This window comes from Metarhizium robertsii, assembly GCF_000187425.2.
Source record: "Metarhizium robertsii ARSEF 23 chromosome Unknown MAA_Scf_2, whole genome shotgun sequence".
Taxonomy (NCBI): Eukaryota; Fungi; Ascomycota; class Sordariomycetes; order Hypocreales; family Clavicipitaceae; genus Metarhizium; species Metarhizium robertsii.
In genome coordinates this window covers 4,577,573-4,601,019 of record NW_011942160.1, presented here as the reverse complement: position 1 = coordinate 4,601,019, position 23,447 = coordinate 4,577,573, and the positions used below count along the sequence as shown (strand labels likewise).

At 52.0% G+C, this 23,447-nt stretch overlaps 8 protein-coding genes across 8 annotated transcripts; 4 read left to right on the top strand and 4 right to left on the bottom strand.

Annotated features, from left to right (window-relative positions):
• Positions 1 to 339: 339 nt before the first annotated feature.
• MAA_05116 (Mitochondrial substrate/solute carrier) lies at positions 340 to 1,421 on the bottom strand (the record flags this gene model as incomplete). The annotated part of the gene is made up of 2 exons (XM_007823114.1): positions 340 to 1,010; positions 1,091 to 1,421. The coding sequence occupies 2 exons, from the start codon at positions 1,419 to 1,421 to the stop codon at positions 340 to 342; spliced, it is 1,002 nt and encodes a 333-aa protein (XP_007821305.1).
• A 1,722-nt stretch (positions 1,422 to 3,143) lies between these two features.
• On the bottom strand, positions 3,144 to 4,773 carry MAA_05117 (Cd2+/Zn2+ transporter protein; the record flags this gene model as incomplete). The annotated part of the gene is made up of 3 exons (XM_007823115.1): positions 3,144 to 3,936; positions 3,995 to 4,213; positions 4,271 to 4,773. The coding sequence occupies 3 exons, from the start codon at positions 4,771 to 4,773 to the stop codon at positions 3,144 to 3,146; spliced, it is 1,515 nt and encodes a 504-aa protein (XP_007821306.1).
• A 2,425-nt stretch (positions 4,774 to 7,198) lies between these two features.
• Positions 7,199 to 9,452, top strand: MAA_05118 (Zn(2)-C6 fungal-type DNA-binding domain protein; the record flags this gene model as incomplete). The annotated part of the gene is made up of 3 exons (XM_007823116.1): positions 7,199 to 7,642; positions 7,709 to 8,394; positions 8,471 to 9,452. The coding sequence occupies 3 exons, from the start codon at positions 7,199 to 7,201 to the stop codon at positions 9,450 to 9,452; spliced, it is 2,112 nt and encodes a 703-aa protein (XP_007821307.1).
• Positions 9,453 to 9,736: 284 nt separating this feature from the next.
• MAA_05119 (Signal recognition particle, SRP54 subunit, GTPase) lies at positions 9,737 to 10,621 on the top strand (the record flags this gene model as incomplete). The annotated part of the gene is made up of 1 exon (XM_007823117.1): positions 9,737 to 10,621. The coding sequence occupies one exon, from the start codon at positions 9,737 to 9,739 to the stop codon at positions 10,619 to 10,621; it is 885 nt and encodes a 294-aa protein (XP_007821308.1).
• Positions 10,622 to 10,888: 267 nt separating this feature from the next.
• MAA_05120 (uncharacterized protein) lies at positions 10,889 to 12,337 on the bottom strand (the record flags this gene model as incomplete). The annotated part of the gene is made up of 1 exon (XM_007823118.1): positions 10,889 to 12,337. One exon carries the CDS (start codon positions 12,335 to 12,337, stop codon positions 10,889 to 10,891), a length of 1,449 nt encoding a protein of 482 aa, XP_007821309.1.
• Positions 12,338 to 13,121: 784 nt separating this feature from the next.
• Positions 13,122 to 14,369, top strand: MAA_05121 (uncharacterized protein; the record flags this gene model as incomplete). The annotated part of the gene is made up of 2 exons (XM_007823119.1): positions 13,122 to 13,281; positions 13,372 to 14,369. The coding sequence occupies 2 exons, from the start codon at positions 13,122 to 13,124 to the stop codon at positions 14,367 to 14,369; spliced, it is 1,158 nt and encodes a 385-aa protein (XP_007821310.1).
• Positions 14,370 to 16,213: 1,844 nt separating this feature from the next.
• Positions 16,214 to 18,662, top strand: MAA_05122 (cullin-2; the record flags this gene model as incomplete). Its single annotated transcript, XM_007823120.1, has 4 exons — positions 16,214 to 16,266; positions 16,355 to 16,431; positions 16,509 to 18,400; positions 18,474 to 18,662. 4 exons carry the CDS (start codon positions 16,214 to 16,216, stop codon positions 18,660 to 18,662), a joined length of 2,211 nt encoding a protein of 736 aa, XP_007821311.1.
• Positions 18,663 to 19,384: 722 nt separating this feature from the next.
• Positions 19,385 to 21,780, bottom strand: MAA_05123 (LAlv9 family protein; the record flags this gene model as incomplete). The annotated part of the gene is made up of 4 exons (XM_007823121.1): positions 19,385 to 20,704; positions 20,760 to 20,972; positions 21,020 to 21,446; positions 21,512 to 21,780. 4 exons carry the CDS (start codon positions 21,778 to 21,780, stop codon positions 19,385 to 19,387), a joined length of 2,229 nt encoding a protein of 742 aa, XP_007821312.1.
• Between the last annotated feature and the right edge of the window lie 1,667 nt (positions 21,781 to 23,447).

The following is a 23,447-nucleotide window of genomic DNA, read 5'->3' as shown; positions in this document are numbered from 1 at the left end:
TATATGATATTCCGAAAAGTTGCCCGGCAGCTATGCGGCGGGGTATCCCTCATCCTCAACGTCGCAAGCCATGTGTACCCTCAAATCGCCAACGGCAGCTGTACACGAACTTTGAACAGCATAGCAAAGCATCCGCCGCTGCCTCCTTCTTCTCCACAAGTCATATGTAGCCAAGACTGTTGGCTCACCATTGTCTCGACGTTGTCTTGATTATATCCTGTACATTGTGCAGCTTGGCCTCTTTTCTCTACGCCAAGCCGAAACGAATTTCTCTATCACTCTCTTTTTGAGGCGCTTGACACCATTGAATGTCGTCTGTATTTCCCCCCAACCCTATATTTAGTCAAAGGCCTTCCTCATCGCCTGGTGAGCCAGCTCCACGCCCAAGAAGGTGGCAGCATTGGCAGGCACAGCACGAGCCAGGGCAGGGCCGAAGCCCGGGAAAAACGCCTTGAAGCCGCCCCTGCCGTACAGCTCGCGGATGACGCCGCCGAGCGTGACGTTGCCCTCGGCCGTCTGCAGGCGAGACTTGACGGTGTCGACGGGGAAGACGGGGATCCACATGGCGACGCCGGCGGCGGCACCGGCGCAGGTGATGGCCGTCAGGCTCAGCTCGCCCGTGGGCTTGCCGGTGAGGGCGTCCTTGGGGCTCAGCGCGCGCTTGATGTACTCGTAGGCGGCGAAGTAGGCGGCGGACCCGGGCCCGTCGCGGGCCAGGGTGGCCGCGCTGCCGCGGAAGACGCTGCGGACGCCGCCCTCGCGGTAGAGCTGGCGGACGACGTCGAGGCCGCCGTTGTACTTGGGCTTCTCGCCGGGCGCGAGCTGCTTCTGGCCCTGGACCTGGAGGATGACCTTGACGCGCTCAAAGGGCGCGGTGATGGCCGTCATGGGCACGGCGGACAGGAAGCCGGCCGTGGAGATTTGCCCGATGGACAGGCCTTCGGGCCCGACGGCGGACGCGGCCGAGACGATTTGCTTGCCGAGGTCGTATCCCCAGAAGGAGACGGCAACTGTTTGCGAAAAGGGGGGGAGAGAGTTAGTTCCTCTGTCCCTGTTCTGCCGGCAAGGAGCAGCGAGGGGGAAAACTCACACATGGGCGTGACGCCCACCAGCGGCGCGCTCACGCCGGCGTACAGCCCCCTCCTCAGGCCGTCCCGCGCAACGCTCTTCCTCACGACGTCGACGGCCGACGAGTAGACGCCGCGCTCGGCGGTCTGCAGGCGTACCTTGACCAGGTCGAACGGGTGGCCGACGACGACGGCGCAGATGCCGCCAAAGCCGCCGGCGGCCAGGGCGCGCAGCTGCGATAACAGCCCCGACTTGGCGGCCTCCTTGGTCTCCCGGAGCTCCTCCTTGGTCTCTGGCAGGCGGGGGAGCTTGTCGGCCACGGGGGCGGGCAGGTTCTCGGCGGCCGAGGGCATTCTGTCTGATGGAGGTGGCAGGATGGTGGCGTCGAGCGGTTGAGAAGAGGGAAAAAAGCCTTTGTGCGCGAGGGAAACGAAGGACAGAAAATAAGAGAGTTGTGCGTAGGCGGGAAAAAAGGCGTCAAATCTGGGTAAGGTGATTTGCGGTTCCGTCACTCCGGCCTCTGGGGTTGTGTTTCGCTGCAGGCTGCCTGGCGCTCGGTGGCGGCGCTGCGCAAAATGCAACCAGGCCGGGACGTCTGTAACAATGGCGAATGCAACAATGGGTTTTGCCGACAGTTACTCCGTAAAGCGTTTTACAATCGCATGCTTGAACTATTCAGAGAGAAATGATGGAAAAAATATAAAGTTGGGCACTTGGCAAGCCAAAGGGGCTGTTGTTTTGTGGCAACATTGAACACACCAGTCGGCCTCTTCGCAACCACGACGTCAATGGCTCGCACGTCGGCGCTTTACGTTACTTGCCGCTTCGGCGCAATGCGGAATCCCACCAGACCCCATGTCTGCGTCCAGCTGCGCGGTCATCATTTGAACGTCTGGTGGCCGTGGCCTTCCATCGCCATCAACCCATTTTACACGTCTTAATTTCTAGACTGTGCAGTCTGCGTCTTCGCTCTCGCCTGGACATGTGCGCGCCCTGAGCGGCCTCGGGCTCGTCTGTAAAGCCCGCAGACGCGTTGCTCGCGGCATCTCCATTCTCCATCTCCATCTTTGCCTCGGCCTCGGCTGTCTGCAGGTGGGGATTCTGCCTCTCGGACCCCCGGTACCGCATGGCCGGCTGCGGGCGGGAGGAATCGCAAACCCCGTCTGGCCCATTTTGCACGCGCCCAATCGGAGCACGTTGCCCGCCAGCCTCGCAGCCGCCTCGCATCTCCAGAGACCTTGGTTGGCGAGCGTCCAGGTATGTATGTATCGACGTAACATCATGGCTGCGACCTGCTCTTCTTTTCCCTTGGCGCAAAAGAACTCTGCTTCTAGAAGCTCTGGCCCCTTTTTTGACTTGTGTCGCTTGAGGGGCCAGCTCCAGACGGGTGCCCAACGCCTCTCTGCCCCACGATTTTGATTCAATTTACTAGTCAATCCTATTGCCTTTGCCGCACCTTCACCCCACACCGGCCCCGGAATTGGGAGGCTTTCACATGTGATGCACTGCTGAACTAATAACAGCCTTCAGGGCGGCCCAATCTCAGAGTGAATACACATGCCGTAAAGAATGCGTCAAGAATGTATGCTGAGTGTTACACGGGGACATATAATGGCCAAACATGTCTCTTCCATATTTTTACTCATTGCGAATGCCACTACAGCTTGCCCAGATATGTTTTGCTGTCCGATATTTACTATACATGGCTAGTCCACTACAGCTTTGCCAAAGGGCATCAAACGCAAAAAGACTCTACATGGAGTATCTACACAAAACAACCAATAAAAACGCCACCACTCCAGTCGTCTTCATACCGTGTATGCTTTCAGTATTCATAGGAACCGTTATCTTGTACCCAACACGAGGGGCGAATGCCAGTCCTATGCCGTGATTGTACGCAAAAAAGGAAAAGAAAAAGAACCAGACACAGATGGTGTCACTCAGACATTGTCCGCCAAGGGGAACAGGGGAAGCTCGGCTGGTCCAGTTGGCGGAGAACCGGACAGTGGCATGAACTGCCAAGAGTTGGCAATGGTTGCTTCAGCAGACGCCCAGCTACCACGCATGTGCTTTTTCTAAAGCATCTTCGGAGCAGTCGGCGATGCTAGGGAGCCACGTCCTCTTGTGCACCAGCAGGCATTGTCACCTTCCCGTTCCACTTGCACCATTGCCTCGACCCCCTGGCTCTTTAAGAAGTTACGCACTCTATCCCGCGCCTCGTCCATGCTGTACCCGCGTGCCACAACAACATGCACAACGCCGACAAGCTTCTCGCCATCCGCGCTTCCAGTTCGGTCATCCAACCAGAATTTGGGAGCCCAGTAGTTTACCACTCCGCGCTGCTCCAGGATCCCGCCAAGAGTGTTGCGCAGGTTATACTCAGTAGCCTCGGGGACACTGAGAAGCAGGCGCTTTGCTGAGGAGATAACGAGCGGCTTGGAGGACAAGAAGATGAGAACGGCGATGAAGCATGACGCCAAGGGGTCCCAGCCAGCCCACCCCCATATGCTGGTCAGTGCTGTCGAGACAATGACCGAGACGCTGCCTAACGTGTCGGCCAGAACGTGTAGGTAGATGCCGTGCATATTTTCGTTGTCATGCGAATGGTCATGACCATGATCACTGCCGCCGCAGCCGTGTGAATGGCCGTGTTTGTGGTTGTCGTGATTATGGGAATGGTCGTGTTCGTGACTGTGACTGTGACCGTGACTGTGGCCGTGATGATGGTGGTGGCCGAATGCCATCATGCCAACCAAATTTACTGCGAGACCTAAGCTGCTCACAACAAATAATTCGCCAAGTCGCTTCGTCTTGGTCCCTTCCCATAATCGTTCAAACGCTTCGAAAGCAATCTCAACGCTCAATAGCCTAAATATACATGTTAACAAATCTGAAGCTGACGAAGAAAGCCAAAGGCCTCGCTTACATCAAAAGAATACCGTTGGCAAAACCTGATAGAGTCTCGATCTTGCCAAACCCATATGGAAATTTTTGGCTTGGAGGCCATTTGCTCATGACAGCTGCCAGCAAGCCTACCATGAGTGCCACACAGTCAAAGAACATGTGTATACTGTCGCTAAGAAGTCCCAGCGAATCGGTGACGTAGCCGTAAAATGCTTGAACAGTCATAAACCCAAAGTTCAATCTGAATTATTATGTTAGCGTGATCCCGTGTTATATCGTCGCAAGAATCATGACTAACACCATAAAGTAAAAGATTCTTCGCGAGTCCTTCTCAACAAGAATGGCATGTAAAATGGGAAACCGAGCTGTATATTTTAATAATGTCCTTGTGAACAGGGATCTTGGGGCTTTGCCAGGGTCGGATCGATGTTCGTCGATGTGGGCATGGTCATGTTTGTGTCCGACCTCATGATTGTGATGGTGATCCGAGCTGTGACCGTGGTGGTGCGAGTGATGGCTATGATTGTGGCCGTGTTGGATTGGAGGCGAGTATGGTGTTGTGGCAGCGTCGGGGCCAGGCGTCAGAATACTCTTGCCACCAGCTGTCGTCTCTTTCGTCCAACCGTCCAGGGAATTTAATGAAGCCGGCGGTGGCTTCTCTCGATGCAATGCTACGCTGGTATTGGAAGAGCGGGGCGTTTGACGAGAGTGTGAGGGCTGTCTCGAGATTGAATGTGGTTGCCCATGGTCGTGGTCGTGGCCATCGTCGGCCAGGGATTGGGGGAGGGATCCGGTCGACATTGATGCTCGCCAGGCATTTAGAGACGATTGAGACTGAGTATGGGTGTGATGAGTGTGGCTGTGAGCTTGAGAATGCATGTGTTGCTGGTGGGCATGAGGGAGCGCAGAGGAGGGCAAAGTATATGGCGATGCCATTGTCGACAGACGTCCTCGAAGATTTCTGTTGCACCTCGAGGTAGGCCCGATGGGCAGCTGCCGTCTTCGGAGGGTTGGGCGGTCAGGGTGGTGACGGTGGATACGGCGGGAGGCACTTAAGGCTCCCTGGAGCTCAATCGCACTGTCATGAGTTGATAATTCGACGCAGGCCTCGAAAAGCACAAAGGGTGGGCGTCGACAACAAATTTAAGAATGGAGACACGTCGCCGTGCTCTTCTGCGTTGACGAGCGACTGAGTGAAAAGGAGAGACAGGTCGCGGAGGTGGTCCCAGGCAATGCAAGGCACGTGGAGCGGCGCGGCCAATGGGTGGGGGGATTGATTGACTTTGGGCAGGTGCGGATAACGAAAGTTAAAATGTCAACACTTGAAGTTGATTCTGCAACCAGGCAATTTACGCCTTGTATGATGCGCAGATGGTTGTTCACTCAAGCGCGAATGGATCAATTGATGGCTCTGTGTACTTCGTATGGGCGTCTCAAATAAAAGGGCAAGGACGACAGCGAGCAGAATAAACAAGAAGAAGTGTCTTGACTCTTGACGTAGCAAGCATGACTTGGGGGGGCCCAACCCATGTCGGCGCGAGTGACGAGATAAGCGCAGCCAAGCTCGGACGGACCTGCCTCGTCAGTGTCCCCGCCTCCCAATTACAACATTCAACCGACATCAAAAACCTTGGCATGTGCTGTGCTGTGCTGTGCTGTGCTCCAGGGCCGCATTCTAGGTTGGTCTTGTGCCTCCTGTGCCGACGTTGTCGTGGCCAATTGTCACCGTTGCACCTACACATTGTGCCGGACTGCCACTGCCAGACATAATTAGTATCATATATATTGTACGGAGTAAGAAAGTTGTTTGCTTGGCCCCTGCAAGGCTCTACAAGTGGGGACTTTTGTCTTTTTACTGTTAAATTGAGGGCTGGGTCGCTATGCGCTCGGCCTTATGCGATGACTGATGAACTTGAGCACCTAGAAGATACCTAGTAGCCAGGGTCTTGTGAGGAAACTGTGGCCCACGCATCTTCTTGCCTTGCATATGTTCAAGTTCTTCAACAACTTCAAGTCAATGTGGACAACGAGGGAGCCAAAACACGCTGCTTGAGTAACTTTTCACTCATCTGTTATCCCACTTACGAGCAACTTATTCCAAGTTCTCTGGCCTTGCAATGCTGAGAAATCGCCTGGCATGGAGCAGGAAATGGTTCCCGCCGGCATTGTCGTTCACGAGTCAAGATGTGGCTATTTGCGAACTCCTTCCATCCTGTCAAACTACCAGGCACTTTGCTAGCAATTGTTCCATTTTGGTTTCATCAAGTGTATGCAATTATGCAGACCACGAGGCTGCCTACCTCGCACCGGGGCGAGTAGCCGATCTGTAACTCTATCTTGCCAAGCAGCCGTACGTGGTCCTTGGGTAGTCGGCAAACGGCCAACAAAAGTCACGACTAGACAAGGGGAGTTGTTTTACCGGCACTTCAATCATCGTTTTCTGGTCGCGTCGGCCGATGATATCAATACGGGCAATACAACGAGCCGCAATCAATGCATAACGCATGTTGCTCTGCTGGGATGCAGTCCTCTTTCAGCCGCAGTTTGGGATGAGCTCCCACTAACTGTCAGTGGCAGGATCAGCACATGGTGGGCATCCTATCTATCTAGTCTTTGTTAATGATCAGCAGCTCAGAAAGGATAATTCCATATCTTGCCAGTGTAAGCCCGAGCTTGCCAGAGCGAGACCATCTGATTGCGCGAAGCATGCGCAAGTTCTGCCTACTCGACCGTGCCATAATTCCACGTTATTCTATGGGCTTATCGCGCACGGGGCTTGAATTGTGAATCGCAAAGAATTCTAACAGCCTGCGATTCGCGATTGCGACGAAATGCTCGCAAACACAGCAACATGCACTTACCACCACAGCCACCAGCTTGGCCAAGCAAAACTGCCGGTCCAACAGTAGGAAACTACAACGCCGCTACCAGAAAGCTTATCAATATGCAAAAGCGGGCCTTGTGGTGAATAGACTTCTGCAAAGGGTGCTTCCGCTGGCCAACATGATGGTGAAAGTCGGGGTTGAAAAGTCGGGACAATCGGACCCATCGGGGTGTGAAAAGTGCGCGGACTTGGGAACCTAAAGTCCGTCCATGACATCCAGATTCCAAGGTTCCCCGGAATTCCATCCAGGCTGGATGGGCTTGCAACCAAAAATAAAAAGGATGTGTGCCAAGTCCATCATTGCATTTCATTCCCCGGACAGGTATTGCGGAAACAAAAGCCATGGGACGGCAGTGGCGCCAACGCCCGATCGCGTGCCAGTCATGCCGGCGACGCAAGATACGATGCTCTCGCCAGTTTCCATGCTCCAACTGCACGTCCAGGGGCCTGCAGTGTGTGCAGTTTTACGAGCCTCTTGAGCCGGCCCCCGAGGTGAAGGACAAGGATGAGCCAAAGACGACGAATGTCTCTAACGCCGACATTCGCGCCCGGCTGGATAGGTTGGAGACTTGGATTACGGGCCTTTCTGATCCCCGTCCGGGTTCCACGCCCTCGGCCGAGAAGATTGATGATGCGCATCCGCCATCGCCATCGTCACGATCACGATCCCGCCATGCTCAGCCACTGTCTCCCCCGTCATCGTCTACCGTGCAGCATTTGTCCGAGGATGCTCTGTGGTTTGGGGGCCACTTTCTCTGCTGCAAGACGGCCAAGTGTATCCCACCTGTAAGACCAAAAACCAAGTTTCGCTGTGTTGTTAGACTCGAGCTGAGAATATATTCATGTGCGTAGGAAACAAGTTTCTTGGACGGGTGTGCGACATATCAGCTTTCGCCGATAAGACTCATCAAGAAACCATACTCTATTATACAAGATGTGGCCTCAGCATTTGGGCCGCTTGCAGCTGGGGGCCGGGAGATCTGTCTCACCCTGCCTCTATACCACGAAGCTTGCATCATCTTGCACGCCTTCAAGGAAGAGTGCTCAATATTGTGCCCCATGTTTCATATCCCTTCGGCACTTCTCTCCATGCAAAGCATATACACCAGTGTCCAGCAGCAGACCCCGGTAGACAAGTCAGATTTACTCCTGTTCCTATCCATTATCGCTTCAGTGACATATGCCTCTTCGCCCGAAGGCGACGTTTGCAAGCTCTTTGCAAGTCATTTGGAAGCGAATACACAGTGCGCATCGTGGCTGGCCGCCTCTTATGCGCTGTCTGACGAGATCAAGAGGCGTGGCCAAGGAAGCATAGTCTGTCTTCAGGGACAAAACATCCTGTGCAAAGTCTCTGCCTTCATGGAAGGAAGCTCAGTACGAACCCGGAGCCTAATATCCACGTCTATAGCCATGGCTCGCGACCTAGGGTTTCACCGCATAGATCACCCTGGAAATAAACCCGGCAGTCTTGGTACAGAGTCGGGTATGGACATGGAGATCCGGCGACAATTATGGTGGGACCTTGTTGCCTTAGATTGGTACGTCGAATTCTTATCCTGTCCATCATGGCATTTCAACAGCTAGGAACTAATACGCAGGCGCATATGATATTAGGTTGCTCGCAATATTCCCTGGCGCTCACGAGGGCGTATACACCATCCACCCTCAACACATGGCCGTCAACAAACCCAGGATCATCGGGGACGGCAAGGACGGCACTCCATCCCTTCAGGAACGTGAACAGCAAAGCGACATGTCCTACTTCCTGGAGCGAATTCGCCTGACGGAAATCAGCCGCCAGTATATTGACCGCTGCCCGCTCTCCGAGTCCGAGACAGACGCAGACTACCAAAAACTGCTGCAACACGATGCCCGCCTTGAGCAATACCAGCGAGAACTGCCGCCGTTCTTCTCCCTCAACAGACTATCCACCCCTCCGACACACGAAAAGCCAGCGCTGGTCGTCCACCGCATCCAAGTAAACTGCATGGTCTACATCTTGCGCTGCTTTCTCCACCTCAAATACCTGTCCCTCTCCACCATCAATCCCAAGTACGCGCCATCTCGCACAGCGTGCCTCAGCTCCGCCAGCGAGATCGTCCGCTTACACAGGGATGTCAAGTCCCGGTACTCCTGGATCATTCCGCGTCTCAAAGTGACCAACTACCTGAGGTCCTTGATTATGGCAAGTGCGGTGTTCCTGCTGGATGTCTGTTCGGGCACCGAGATTCGCGATTTCAAGAGGGAAAGGTCAGACATGCTTGATGCGTGGAGGCTGATGAGCGATCAGCAGGAGGACTCGAATGTCGTCGAGCTATTTTTCGAGTTTGCGAGCCAGATGTTGACGAAGTACGGCGTCTCGGAGGCCATTGTGGCGGACTTGGTGGCTCAACGACCCAGGAGCCGAGAGACTGCACGACATGTCCTCGAGCAAACAGAGCACCTCGAGCAGGCGTACCAGGACGTGGGGGACAAACAGATGGGCGTTGAGATGATGGGTATGGATCAGCGGTGGCAGACGCTCGATGCGGATTTTGATTTAAAGACTATGAGTTGGGATAATGTGTTGTGGGGGTTTGACGGGATTGTCATGTAGCAGAGGGGTTTCTCATCCTAAGGATACCATTACGTCACACGAAGCTCTCAAATTTTGGACGCAAAAGTCGTAGCGTCTTCTAAGCAATGTCGAGTTTGTTGATGACTTATACGACGGGAAATCGCCGTCTCCCGCCACGGGCATCACCCCAGACTTTTAACTCCAACCCCTCACTCCGGCTCCGACCGCGGCGGCTCCGGACCGTCGACAAACTCCAACTCGTTAGAACCTCATCCCGCTCACGGCACTCCTCACCACACTCCCCAAACAAGCAGTCGGCCACAATGTCCACATTCGCAGATGACAAAGCACCAATATGCATCCCCTTCATCACGCAGCTGCTCCAAACCCACCGGACCAAATCCCCGGACCGCCCGCTCATCATCGGCCTCAACGGCATGCAGGGCGTCGGCAAGACGACTCTCGTCGCGCCGCTGGCTGCCGCCCTCAACGCCCGCGGCATCCACACGCTCGTCTTCAGCATCGACGACTTTTATCTCCCCCACGACGAGCAGGTCAGGCTAGCCGCGTCGCATCCCGAGAACGCACTCGTGCAGCATCGCGGGGAGCCAGGCACGCACGACGTCCCCCTGGCAAAGGCCGTCTTTGCTTCGCTTCTCAACAACTTGCCCACCTCTATCCCGCAGTACGACAAGGCCCTCTTCTCCGGACAGGGCGACCGCCTGCCGCCCTCCCAGTGGCGGCCGGCCAACCACCCGGGCCAACCACCCGTCCAGGTCGTCATCTTTGAAGGCTGGTGCGTCGGCTTCCGTTCCGTCCCGGCTGCTCAGGTGGAGGCGAAGTGGAAAGGCCCCAGTAGGACCTTGCATAAACATAAACTGGAGCACTTGCAATTTGTAAATGAGGAACTGAGCAACTACGACGCCCTGACGGATTCTTTTGACGCGTTTATACATATTGACTCTGAGGATGCAGAGTACGTGTATGCCTGGCGACAGGAGCAGGAAGATTCGTTGCGGGCCACCAGGGGTGATCCGACGGCGGGGATGACTCCCGAGCAGGTGGTCAGGTTTGTGGATGGGTATTATCCTGCCTATGAGCTCTATACAGATGGTATGAGGAGAGGCATATTCAAGGACAGGCCCGAGTGTCAGTTGCGCATGATTGTTGGTAGGGATAGAAAGGTCAAGGAAGTTGTGCGGATATGAATGTTTATTGTTCAAATACACCATGAGCTTAAAGTGATATATACGTATATATAGAAAGCAAGAAGAGCAATTGCATCCCCAGTCCGACCGAGGTATATCGGCGTGCCATTTTCCATATCCCGCTTCAAAAAACGCCATGCTCGTTGATTATTGCCTTCCAGAAACCCCAGTTCCAACTCCTATTTAAATGCATTTCTCATCCATCTTGATCGTTGACTAATCCACCATTACTTTTACTCATGATATAGCATAGGTGCTTTGCCAATTTTACAGATCCTTGTCACCGACCACTCGTTGGCCATCTTGCTTCATCCTGGTTAATTTTCTATCGATGGCATCAGTCCGCAAACGTATGGCCTCTTCTCGGTGAGAAGCTTCTGTCTCAAACGACCGAATCATTTCGCGCTTCTCGCGTCGAGCGTTTCGTAGACGTTTCATTATGTCCGAGAACTGATCAGCAAACCAATCGCCAGAGTCTTCCCAATCCTCAATTGACATGTTGGCAAAGAACTGACGCTGCTCGTGCTCCCCTTGCTGCTGAAACTGTTCAAGTCTCGTTGTTAATTTCGAAGTAGACATATCATGGCCATTCATCCCAGGTATTTGCGGCACAACATCAAACGGCTCTTCCTGAAGATCTTGATATGTCATGGAACTGAGGATTTTGTCGTCATAGTCTAGGCTCGGTAGTCTACGCTTTTTATCCTTGGCCGGCGCATTTCGGGAAATCTTCGAAGATAGGCCGTCTTCTCTCCTTGTGCGATGTCCATTTTGCATGTTGGGCTTGGGCGCCATATGCATGCCGCCAAATGCGCCAAGAGCGTCAAAGTCGTCATCTGAATCATTCACAAGGATGGATTCATTAAATTTCTCCTCAATAGCCTGTTCTTGCCACTGTCCGTCCCTCCGTTCAACAAATTTGTCTTTAACCTTATCTTCTTGAATGATCAGGGCATTGGTTCCTGGAAGCTGTCCACGGTTGATTCGAACTCCGCGCATTGGCAACTTCGTATGGGCTGGAGCTGACTGCATTGGGAGACTATAGGCCGACTTTTGTGATTTGAATGGCCTTGGGCCGAGTTGAGCATCGTTGTTGTAAAATCCATCTTTCATATGTGATGGGTGGTAGCGGTGCAGACCTGGGACAACAGAGAGTCGACCATCTGCACCAAGCGCAAATTCATGCTTCTGGCTCGTGGTAACCGGCACTTGCCTAGGTGGTAGTCTTTGAATAACGTTTCGATCTTGGCGTTGGTCTTCTATCTTGATGTCTGGAGTTCGTCTGATGACTAGGTCCTCAGATTCATTAACAGGGGTTGACAGCCCTGACATCATAAAATTTTCCCCCAGCTGTGAGCCGGTGAAGATGTCATGCTGCGGCTGGTGAGTTGCCTGGATCTGGTTCACTTGTTGTCTGACTGGTGATGCAAGACCTCGTCTTAGTGGTGACTGAGGCTTCTGAGGGTTACTGAGCTGACCACCGGGACGAGGACTACCTAGGGGTTTGCGGACAGCTCCAGGTAGAGGAAGTCGGGCAAACTCCGCTAGTTCCTGTCGGCTCGGAACATATTCATTTGCACTTGGCGTGGCTGAGCGTTTCTCTGGCTGTGGTTGAGACGGATTTTCGGTGGCAGCATTGTAGTTGGCGTTGCTGTCAGACTTGCCACGAGCAAATGCCTGGAGCCCACGGCTCTTTGCTTTGAGACCTGGTTGCATATTGATGCTGGTGGCACCCTGAGAACGGCTGCAAGTTGCATTGGTTCGAGGGATACCCGATGCGAGCTGGCTTTCTCGGCGAAGCTCAGCCAAAGTTGTTCGTTGATGGAAACCCAAGCCTAGCTACCTAGGAATCTCAGGTGAGCTGCAATACGCGAGCAGGTTAGCGTGAATGACTTGGGCATCGGGCCGTTAACCTCAAAATCATTGGAAGTGTGAGCACTCTAGTATTGATTGCATGCAACGCAAACGCCAATGTCCTCGGGTCTCGAGGTTTAATCTTGGTCACGCCCCGCGAAAAGGCAACGCGTGTGAAGAGTGTGTAAAGTGGTTGGCTGCTGTGGCTCTGTGGCTCTGTCTCGCGCGCCATCAGGTGACGGCAGAAGGCGCAAGTGAACGCTAGCCACACTTGGCAGGAACGACCCGTTGATGACCGACCAAACCCCTGCTCAACGCGGGGCTCGCTCTCTGTCCAAACATTGAACTCGCTTCTACTCTGCACAGCAGGCGCCAATTGGATGCTGCAGACACCCCAGACAGCAGCACTTCAGAGCACGCCAGAAACAAGAACTCCGATCATCCCGCGTCAAAACTCATGACAGCACCTCGGCCAGCTCGCATCTCGGGTCGCGTAAACTTGATGTAACGGCCATCGTATGTGCGACATCTCTAGATGGCATTTCAATATACCAAGCAGCACAAAGGAGTCATGCAAAGCTGCTAATCGTCGAACCGCTGGCGCTCAACCCATGTGGCTGCTTGGGTAGCACACAGATTAGCCGCGATGAAGGACCCAGCGTCGTGTGCTGCGCCATCGTCATCGCCTCCTCCAACTGCTGCGGAATCAAGCTCGTCCGGACCGACTACATCTAGATATACATATCTATCAGAGGCGGCGACTGAGAATCCTATCCTTCGCCTCCGACCTCCTAGGACTCTTCCCCGTACGTGTTGCTCGAGATTCGCTGTATTGTAGTGCTGTACCCAAACTTTCGAAACTACTTTTTGCTAACAATGCATTTACCCGGCCACAGCTTGGATTGATTCGTACGAGGAGAGATACGGACCCGTTAGCGATGAACAGCTTCGTCTTTTGCAACCACCAGCGCGTATCGTGCAGCATCAAACCAATTTTTCTCCAAATCCACCTCAACGCCGTGTCTCCAAAGATGGCTTCGTCGCTTGGGATGATCCGTCCCTAGGCCCAGCCCAGACTTCTCGAGCCAAAATCCCTCACTTCCTTCGATATGGACGCGCTTCTATGCGCGGTAGAAAGTGGGATCACTTGCGTTCCAACGAACCAGTCATTGTCTCTCACTACAGACCAGCACCAACCCAGAGCAAATCGTCATGGTTTGACTTTGTACGGTCGTCAGCCTGGGGGCGGATGCCCAATGAAGAATCCCAAGTTGTCGATCATCACGTCCTCGATCAGCTCCAGCCGACATTCAATAAGGAGATGGATGTCCAATTCCATATCACAGACGTGCGAGTCAAGGACCATCGAAAGTTGGCAACTCTACCAAGGCATATATGGAACCGAATCATGCGACATCCGCTGTCGCCATTTCTATTCCGGTTGGGCGTAATGGTGACTTCCATCTTGGCACTTGGAATTGCGGCTCGAATATATCAGCTAGAAAACAATATGAACCAAAATAACAGCGCTGAGCGAGCCCAGGTAGTGGTTGCCATCGTAGTGGACTGTTTAGCAATTCCTTACATTGGGTATATGATATGGGACGAGTATACGGGGAAGCCACTGGGTCTACGGTCGGCCATGTCGAAGATCTCGCTGATTTTGCTGGACCTGTTTTTCATCATATTCAAGTCTGCGAGCACGGCCCTGGCGTTTGAAAGTTTTATATATCATAATGTGCGGCAGAACCAACTCGTCCATTTGTCCGTGGCCTTGGCTGTCTTCCAGCTCATTGGCCTCTGTTCCTGGTCGATGACTTTTACAATCAACATTTTCCGAACCGTCAAGCGGCTAGGAGGCGGAGGGGATGATAATGATGGAAGTGGTGTATGATGAGGACGAGCGAGGGATGTACAGTGTAGATGAGGAGTTTATGGGGGGTTTTTCACTATTATAAGTATGTGGTCGGCGTTGCAAGTTTTTTTTTCTCTTTATATTTTACCCGTTGTTTTTTTTTTTTTTTTGAAGCGAAATAGAAATTGTATAGTACATTCATGATTCAGCCATTACATGTACTATATGGACTCACCTACCCAAGTAAAGTAGATATTGTTTTGATATGGGGCACGTCTTTTCCAAGCGGCAGTTACTTGGACATATGTATGCGTACCAGCCCCAACGTTAACGGATGTATGTCACAAGGTACTTGCCCATGAACATTCTGAGCATTGGAGCCAGTTGTAGCCAACAGGCCAACGACGTCAATTATGTGTGAAACTTTGACAGATCTCGCTAGGATGCGCAAGGACGTATGTCTGCGGAGTAGCTATCCCTCAATTGACTACCTAGGTAGCTTTTAAAGTTTATTCCGAGTAGTACTACTTCTGCATCGTTTTAAGTTTGGATATGAGATGCACCACCGCTGTTGGCTTTACTTTTCTTACTTACTTAAGTACTTAAAAGTAAGTACTTTTAGGAGTCTGGCTTATAAAGTATCTGGGTACATACCAAGTATCAGGTGCTAGAGATACCAATTAACAGTACGGTACTCTATACCTGAGCTACCTACATCTAAGTAGGTCTCTAAGCCTCGGCCGCACCTATACAGAGTAGAGTGATAATAGCTGAATAGGCATTTTAGGATCTTTGCACTTGCCTTCATTTCCTTTATTGATACACTCAAGTACAATATAACTGATATTAATTTGAGGTGTAAAATCGCTAATTATCGTGGCTTTTATCATCCCACTGTGCTCGCCAGCCCCAATCACAATTCTTATTGACCCTAAAATTAATGGCTACAGCCACACTGCTTCAACCACGGCGCTTCCTTTAAGTACTTAAGTAAAGTAGTTGTCGGCTCCCGCCTTCGGATGCAAGCCAACAAAGTACCTAACTTGCGCTAGCCCGCTTTTGGCCGTGGTATTTTTGGTCGGCCCTTGGGCGCCCAAGTACTTCGGCACATTGGCGCATGTCTCAAGGCTGACCGGCCTAGCGGACGGGCACTTGGACTGCCGCCTGCCTGTGGCGGGTTGGGTTCTTGGTTACTTTGATGAACAAATAGTCAATCCACTGTCACGACATCCACCTTCCCTTTTGTCAAACTTCTCGACTGCATCCTTGTTCTCATTTCGCGAATTCCTTCGTTGCCGCGATTCAGACCCGGCTGCAGCCATCTGATCATTGTGTATCGATCGGTAGCAGCTCCCGCGGTACGCTCGCCACCTCCAGACGGCACCGTATCGCAGCCTTGGCCTCCGTTCCGACTCTGACCTCGTGCATTATCCTTCAGCCTGCACCTGCGCCGCACCTCAGCCTAACCATCCCTTTCAACAGTTCAAAACCGCACCCTATCCCGAAGCCGTCCCTTCCACCTCCGGCACCTGGACGCTTCTTCAAGACTTCCTCTCACCACTCTCGCCAATCTGCCTTGGCCGCCGTCGTCGTCGCAAATCCGAGCTCTTGTCTCTGCCTCGTGTGCCGCGTGCTCCTTGGCCCGCACGACTCTTGACTCGAACCCCGCGCTGCCTGTTCGTGACGACCGCGGCCACGTCGTCTCTCCAGTAGAAGGATGGCTGCACGCATGGCCACTCCTAGCCAGATGCCTCCAGTCCCTAATAGGGAGGACATTGGGGCGACGTAAGATGCTCCTCCCCGACCGCTGCTGACCGACAAAACATGGCTGACCTGTCGTGCATCTCAGATGGCATTATCTCCAGTCCGGCATCACTCGTATCATGAACGAGCTAGAGAGAGGAATCGACATGCAAATGTACATGGGTGTCTACACGTGCGTGCTTTCCCGTCTCTGCTCATCAAGCTCTCACCTTCAGAATGATAGTAGAAATAATAATGTGCTGACTTGCCATCATACACAGCGCCGTGCACAACTTTTGCACCTCACAAAAGGCCGTTGGCCTCACCGGGCCAGCCATGCAGTCCAACCACCGTGGTGGTAAGTTCTCACATAACAGGTCGATGCGTTGACGCCTTCGACGGTCAGTCTCAGCTAATCCTCTCTTTCGTGCGTAGCCCATCTCCTCGGTGAAGAACTCTACAACAACCTCATTACCTACCTCCAGAAGCATCTTGAAGATCTTGTCGAGGCATCCAAATCGCACACCGACGAGGCACTGCTGGCATACTACATCAAGGAGTGGAGTCGATACACCAATGCGGCAAAATACATCCACCATCTCTTCCGATACTTAAACCGTCACTGGGTCAAGAGAGAAATCGATGAGGGAAAAAAGAACGTGTACGATGTCTATACTCTCCACCTCGTACAATGGCGCAAGGTTTTGTTCGAACAGGTCTCCGGAAAGGTAATGGACGCCGTTTTGAAGCTAGTGGAAAAGCAGCGAAATGGCGAGACGATTGAGCACAACCAGATCAAACAAGTTGTCGACTCCTTTGTATCCCTCGGTCTGGACGAAGCCGACATGTCGAGGTCTACATTGGACGTTTACCGTTACTACTTTGAGAGGCCTTTTTTGGAAGCTACCGCAGAATTTTACACCGCCGAATCGAAACAATTTGTCGCCGAAAATAGCGTTGTTGAATATATGAAAAAAGCCGAAGTACGATTGGCCGAAGAAGAGGAAAGAGTCGTCATGTATTTGCATCAGGACATCGCCGTGCCATTGAAGAAAACTTGCAACACGGCTCTGATCGCCGAACACTCAACGTTGCTGCGGGAGGAATTCCAGGTCCTGTTGGACAATGAACGAGAGGAAGACATGGCTAGAATGTATAACCTTCTCTCCAGAATCCCTGACGGCCTGGACCCATTGCGGACTAAATTCGAAAAGCATGTGCTCAAGGCTGGTCTCGCAGCTGTTCAGAAGGTACAGTCCTCGGAAGGTGACAAGCTTGAACCTAAAGTGTATGTGGATGCGCTACTCGAGGTGCACTCCCAGTATCAGTTATTGGTCAAGCAAGCATTCAATGACGAGCCAGAGTTTACCCGCTCGCTTGACAACGCATGCAGGGAGTTCGTCAATCGCAACGAAGTATGCAAGGACACTTCCACAAAGTCACCGGAGCTCCTAGCCAAGTATACCGATGTCTTACTCCGTAAGAGTAGCACCAGTATAGAAGAAGGCGATTTGGAGCGGACTTTGACCCAGATTATGACCGTTTTCAAATACATCGAGGACAAGGATGTATTCCAGAAGTATTACTCCCGGATGTTGGCCCGACGCCTCGTTCATAGCAACTCGTCATCGGATGACGCTGAAACGAGCATGATTAGCAAGCTCAAGGAGGCATGTGGTTTTGAATATACCAATAAGCTACAACGCATGTTCCAAGACATGCAGATCTCAAAGGACTTGAACAAAGACTTCCGGGGCCACCTAGAAAGCGTCGACTCACTCAAGACTGTTGACTCAACCTTCTCAATTTTGGGTACCGGTTTCTGGCCACTGCAAGCGCCATCGACGCATTTTCACCCGCCTGTGGAAATTGCCACAGAAATTGAGCGCTTTACGCGATTCTACAAGCACAAGCATGACGGGCGCAAATTGACGTGGTTGTGGCATTTATGCAAAGGTGAAGTCAGGGCGGGATATTGCAAGAACAGCAAAACGCCATTCACATTCCAAGTTTCAATCTACCAAATGGCTATTCTTTTGCTATTCAACGAGAAGGACACCTACACATATGATGACATGGTCACGGCAACACAACTGAGCACTGAAGTTTTGGATCAAGCATTAGCCGTCATCCTCAAGGCCAAAGTCCTGTTGATGGATGGAGGTTCGGGCGAAAGGCCTAAACCAGGAAGGTCCTTCAGCCTTAACTACGAGTTCAAGAGCAAGAAGATTCGCGTCAACCTCAATCTAGGTGGTGTCAAGGAGGCTAAGCAAGAAGAGACGGAGACTAACAAGACCATTGAGGAGGATCGCAAGTTGGTCCTTCAGGTAAGCACACCCACATCCCAAAGTGTTTCTCAAGATGGAGAAGTGGATGGCACTTTTCTAACCTTGTCGACAGTCGGCCATTGTCCGAATCATGAAGGCACGAAAGAAGATGAAACACACTCAACTTGTCAGCGAAACCATCAACCAGATTCGTTCGAGATTTGTTCCCAAAGTTGGTGACATCAAGAAATGTATTGAAATCCTGCTGGACAAAGAGTATCTTGAACGCCTGGATGACGATGAGCTGGGCTACCTCGCATAGTGTCATATCCCAACCGCACTCCTCCACAGTATGGGCAGCAACGACCACGATTTTGGCGGATTATTTGCAATGGCAAAACTACGAGTTGCACCAAAATGATATATTGCTGCCTACCTGGTTCCTCTTGTTATATTATCTCAAGCGCATTGGGCATTCACGTTCCTCGCCACGATTGCATAAGTGCCGACTGTTTCAGGGAAGCGATTGCGTTCTTCCCTTTGCGACGGCATATTAGCTGGGATGGGTAGCGTCCGTAGAGTATATTGAAAAAAAAAAAGGCATTACTAAACGTAACTCTCATATTATTTCGACTCCGGGGTATTACTGCCGTATGGGATGGGCCAACTACGGCATAGCATGGTTCCCTTTCGTGTTATTTTTGCTGGGTGGAGATGGGCAAACCGGATAAGAGCAGGTTGCATGGGCAAAAAGAATGGATGGGTATGTAGATAAGGGCAGGGTAGTGTGAATGGACGAAGAAGAAGGAAAGAAGAGAAAGGCGATGCAGACATGCAGCGAGTAACCAGTAGATAATACACGAAATGTCCATTCACCATGAGCAAACTATGGGCCTCGTGATCGACGGGGTGAACTATTCTATTAAGAAAGAGATTTTACAAAACCCATCGGCAGTAAATACCCATCTCTTTTATATGTCAAGTTAATGCTCCTTCCCTTCCGCACCAGCACTACTAAATCGATTACAATGCCAATCAATGACGCTACTCGCTGGCTTTGACTTCCGTGCCCTTGCCCTCCGACGTGTCATCCATGCCCCCCTTCTCACTCATCTTTGCACCCATAACATCCTCCTGCTGGAACCCATCGTTGTTCAATTTGGGCGTAACATCCTCGTCGTTTTGTTTGTGGCTCACCTTTTCGGGTGACCCCATGACGTCTTGAAAGGAATCATCCATTTCTGAAGATCCCGAGACAGGTCGCTCAGAGGTTTTGCTTAGAATACTCTCGCTGAAGCTGGCGTGTGTAGCGTGTCTCTTGGGATCGTCTGTGCTCGTGGACCGCGAATCAGGCGGGCTTACCATTTGGTAGTCTTTGTCGATGGGACTGGTGGAAATAGAGGGATTGTTGTGCGTGCTCGGGGAAGGAGATTTCTTGCCGCCCCAGCCAGACGCCCAGCCGCCTGTTTTACGTTTCTCCCCGGCCCATGTTGCCCAGCTGGACATGTAGGCGGATGCTTTGGCGCCAACCGAGTTCATTGTTTGTTGGGCTTTGGTGAGATCCACCGGATACTGAGATTTCTCTGTGGAAGATTTCGGGTTGCTCGGATGGGTGCGCGAGTCTTCTGCACGACGCCGTTGGGATTCCCGCAGGTATTCCACGTCAGAATAGAGCTTGTTTAACATGGTGGAGGCCTTTTCGCGGCCCGCGGCGAGGTTGCGACCGAGTATATCGCGGCCCTGAGCGAGACGCTCGTCGAGATGGAGATCTTTGATCTGATCGGCGACGCGGCGTTGAATGTCGTCGATAGTGAGGCCCCCAGCACAAGGATGTTTTGGTTCCGAGACGGCGAATAGGTTTGTGTCAGTGTGAGCGTCCCATATGCGGTAGTTTTCAGTCTTTTTCCATGCTTCTACCCATTCGGAGCCAAAGTCTACGGCAGGATCGCTGTCAGCGCCGAGGGTAGAGGGATCTTCGCCTTGGCTAATGAGAAAATTACGGAACTTGACGGATGATATAAGACCCAGCATGTACGCCTCGAACTGTGATCTGATAAACTCTTCACTTCCAATGTACTGCATATTCTTGGGTCTGCTAGGATTGGCCTCGTCCCATGTTTCATTGACCTCATGGGTTAGAAAGTCTATCCAGCGACGGTCTGCAGGTGTCAGGGCTAGCGCCGCCTTGAGGGAGGGTGATGTGATGCTGACGGTGTCTTCGTCCAAGTTGATGAGGACATCGCTGTATCTATCCTTTTGCTGAAGCAAGAGCGAATTGGTGCTGCCGACAATGTATGACTTGGTGCCAAAGTCGGCCAAAATGTCAAGTTGTTGCAACGGTGTGTAAGGTCCGAAAAAGCCACCCTAGGAAATGTGTTAGTTGAGGTAGCTACGGAGATATATGTGTGTGTGTTCTGACCTTGCCAAAGATTTGCAGTGGGAGTCCCATGAAAGTCAAAAGTGAGTTTCGATTGCTACTCTGTAAAGTTGTAGGTTTGGCAAGCTTCTTCTCGTAGCTGTCCAGTTCCGGGTCGGCACAGTCTTGCAGATTACGGATCAAGCCAGGTATCAGAGAAATGAGAGAAAATTGCACCATGCACAGCCTATCACACCTCGAGCCGAAAAAAAGCATCTGAAAATCATTAGCTTAGCAAAATGCAAAGCGCATATTGGGCATACCTTTGGCTGGAGCAAGCAACATTTCAACAACACTAGCGCTTGCCACTTAAACTCATGTATGAACTCCCGCAAACTCATTCCTAAGTGCTGATCACGCTCAGTTTCCTCCTTCACGAGGCCCCTAGCCTTTTCGTCAGCGAGGCTTTCTTGAAACCGTCGCAGGATCTCGGTGTCTGTGAATTCCCGTTGGGCAAACCATGCTTGGGTGACAATGCTGAGGCGCTCACGCAACATGCCAAAAGACTGTGGACTGTCCGCAATTACGACCACAGCTTTTTGCACTGTTGATCTGGTAACATCAGCAGGGCGGTTAATTAACTGAGCCGAATCCAGTTGCCGTGTACATGATATTCCGAACAGCGATGTGGCAGGTTCCGTATTGGTCTTTGGTTTCAGGAGCGTAAAGTACGAAAAATCTTCTTCAGAGCTAGTATTTCAGTCAGCAACACTGCTCCTCCATTCGAGGACAGCAAGGGTCCTGGCACTACGTACGCATGAGCTCCGTCACTCAGTGCCATGAATGGCAATAGTGGCCAGTTATATTTAATAGCCGGATCGACTCCCTCGTCAGCACCAAACCACGTCTCCACCTCAGGTCCCCGAGCATGATGAAATCCTACAACAGTTACGAGCGGCGAGAATCCACTGCCCGCTGGGCTGTCCGTATTGACAAGGCTGATAGGGGTCAATGCCGGCTCAACATCTGCTCCATCCGGAGAGGCTGCACCATTGTGCTTGTATTTGATGTCCTCGGATGTCATCGTTTCGAGCCTTGACCGCAGCCGCAATCGTTGATCCGTAATCAGCGTCCGTACAGGTTAGAAAAGAGTGGCTTGCCAATACTATAAACTCGCCATATGCAGGATAATTGATCCGAGCGTCCAACTTGACGATAGCGATCTGCTTGCAAGTGCCTCGCTCAAGGTAGAGTGGCTGTCAGCCAAGCAAGTAGACACATATGCATATATACAGTCCCCGTCGACAACGAGTTGATCAAGTGTACCAGGGATCCAGCGTCTCGTGATGTTTTCTGGCCTACCACCTAAAGCAATGGCAATGGCAGGCTTTCTCCTGCTTTGTCCTGCTCGGGCCAGCAATATTGTACAGTTCGGAAGGCAGCGTTCGAGATACAGGTGGCGGGAAATGGGAAAATTGAAATGAATGGTCGACAGTCTCTTGCCTCCGCCAGTCGGCTCTTCGACGTCGTGCAAAGTATGGAATATGCAAGATGAAGTGTCAATGCGGTGGGGACGCGGGTGTGTGTCTGGCAGCGATATCGTTGGATGGCGCAGTAATGATGGGTCAAATCTTGCCAGCGGCGCAATAAGCACTAGAGAGTGGACAGGATTGTTTTCCCTCAGTTTATAGCCTTATCTAGGCGGCTCGTGATGCCTTCTGGGCGTAAACATGTGTTGACAATGTGACATCAGGAGCAAACATGGCACAGGGTCCCGGAAATTGGCGTGGTTGCACAGAACAGAGAGCTAGCCAGCTCATCAAAGAGGATTGAGCAAAGAAGCTGCCCCGCCAAGCTTAAACGGGAAGCACGCCCCCACCTGCTCTACCCATCCGGCCACTGCCGTATCACGTGCGTCGATGCCGGTCTAGGTCAGCGTAGAGAGACCTAGGGTAGGGATGCAACGAGTCTATGAAGAAACTCACGATAGCCTCGGAAGCCAGACTGCCCATCAACAGTAGTTAGACCAGGAAGTAGTGATATCTGGTTGAGTTGTAGTTTTCCACTCAAGCATTGGACGTATATGATGACCCATTTCCCTCTGACAATGCGCCATATTCTGACCCAAGCAAGTCTTATGGGATTATCCGAATTCTTCTCTCACCATCGGCATCGGCCTGTCTGTCCCTTGGTTGGTCCAAGTACCAATCTCGCAGGGCTAGATTGCCCGAGATGAAAGTTACGATGGCAATGGCAATGTCCCTTATCTGACTGTCAGTGACGGTATCAGCCGCAGTGCCTTTTGTCGGCTAAATTGACAAAGAGACGCGTGAATATGTTCAGACATGTCATAATGATGGCTCACCAAAAGAGGAAAGAACCCGTGATAATTTCAAACCTTACCCTGGAGGAGGCGAAAGCAGATGCCGTGGCCCTTGGATCTACGCGCGTTACAAATATGAAGTGAGTATTGGCACTTGACTACCCGACTAGGAGATTATTTCTAATGTATCACCATTCAGGGTTAGCGGCGGACTGTAGATGTCTCCTGAATCAACGCAAATCTTTGGTAGTCTTGAGAGGGCTTGGCTTATTGTTTGCTTTCTAGTTAGTTGCTGCACAATTATGTCCGGCCAGTTGTTAGCTCACCTCTGTCGTTACAGCATCAATATTTCGACCGAACAGCTTCCAATCTTCAGATAAGCTTTTGCAGCCTGGCCCTGCTGAATACAGAATGGGTCCATGCGGATG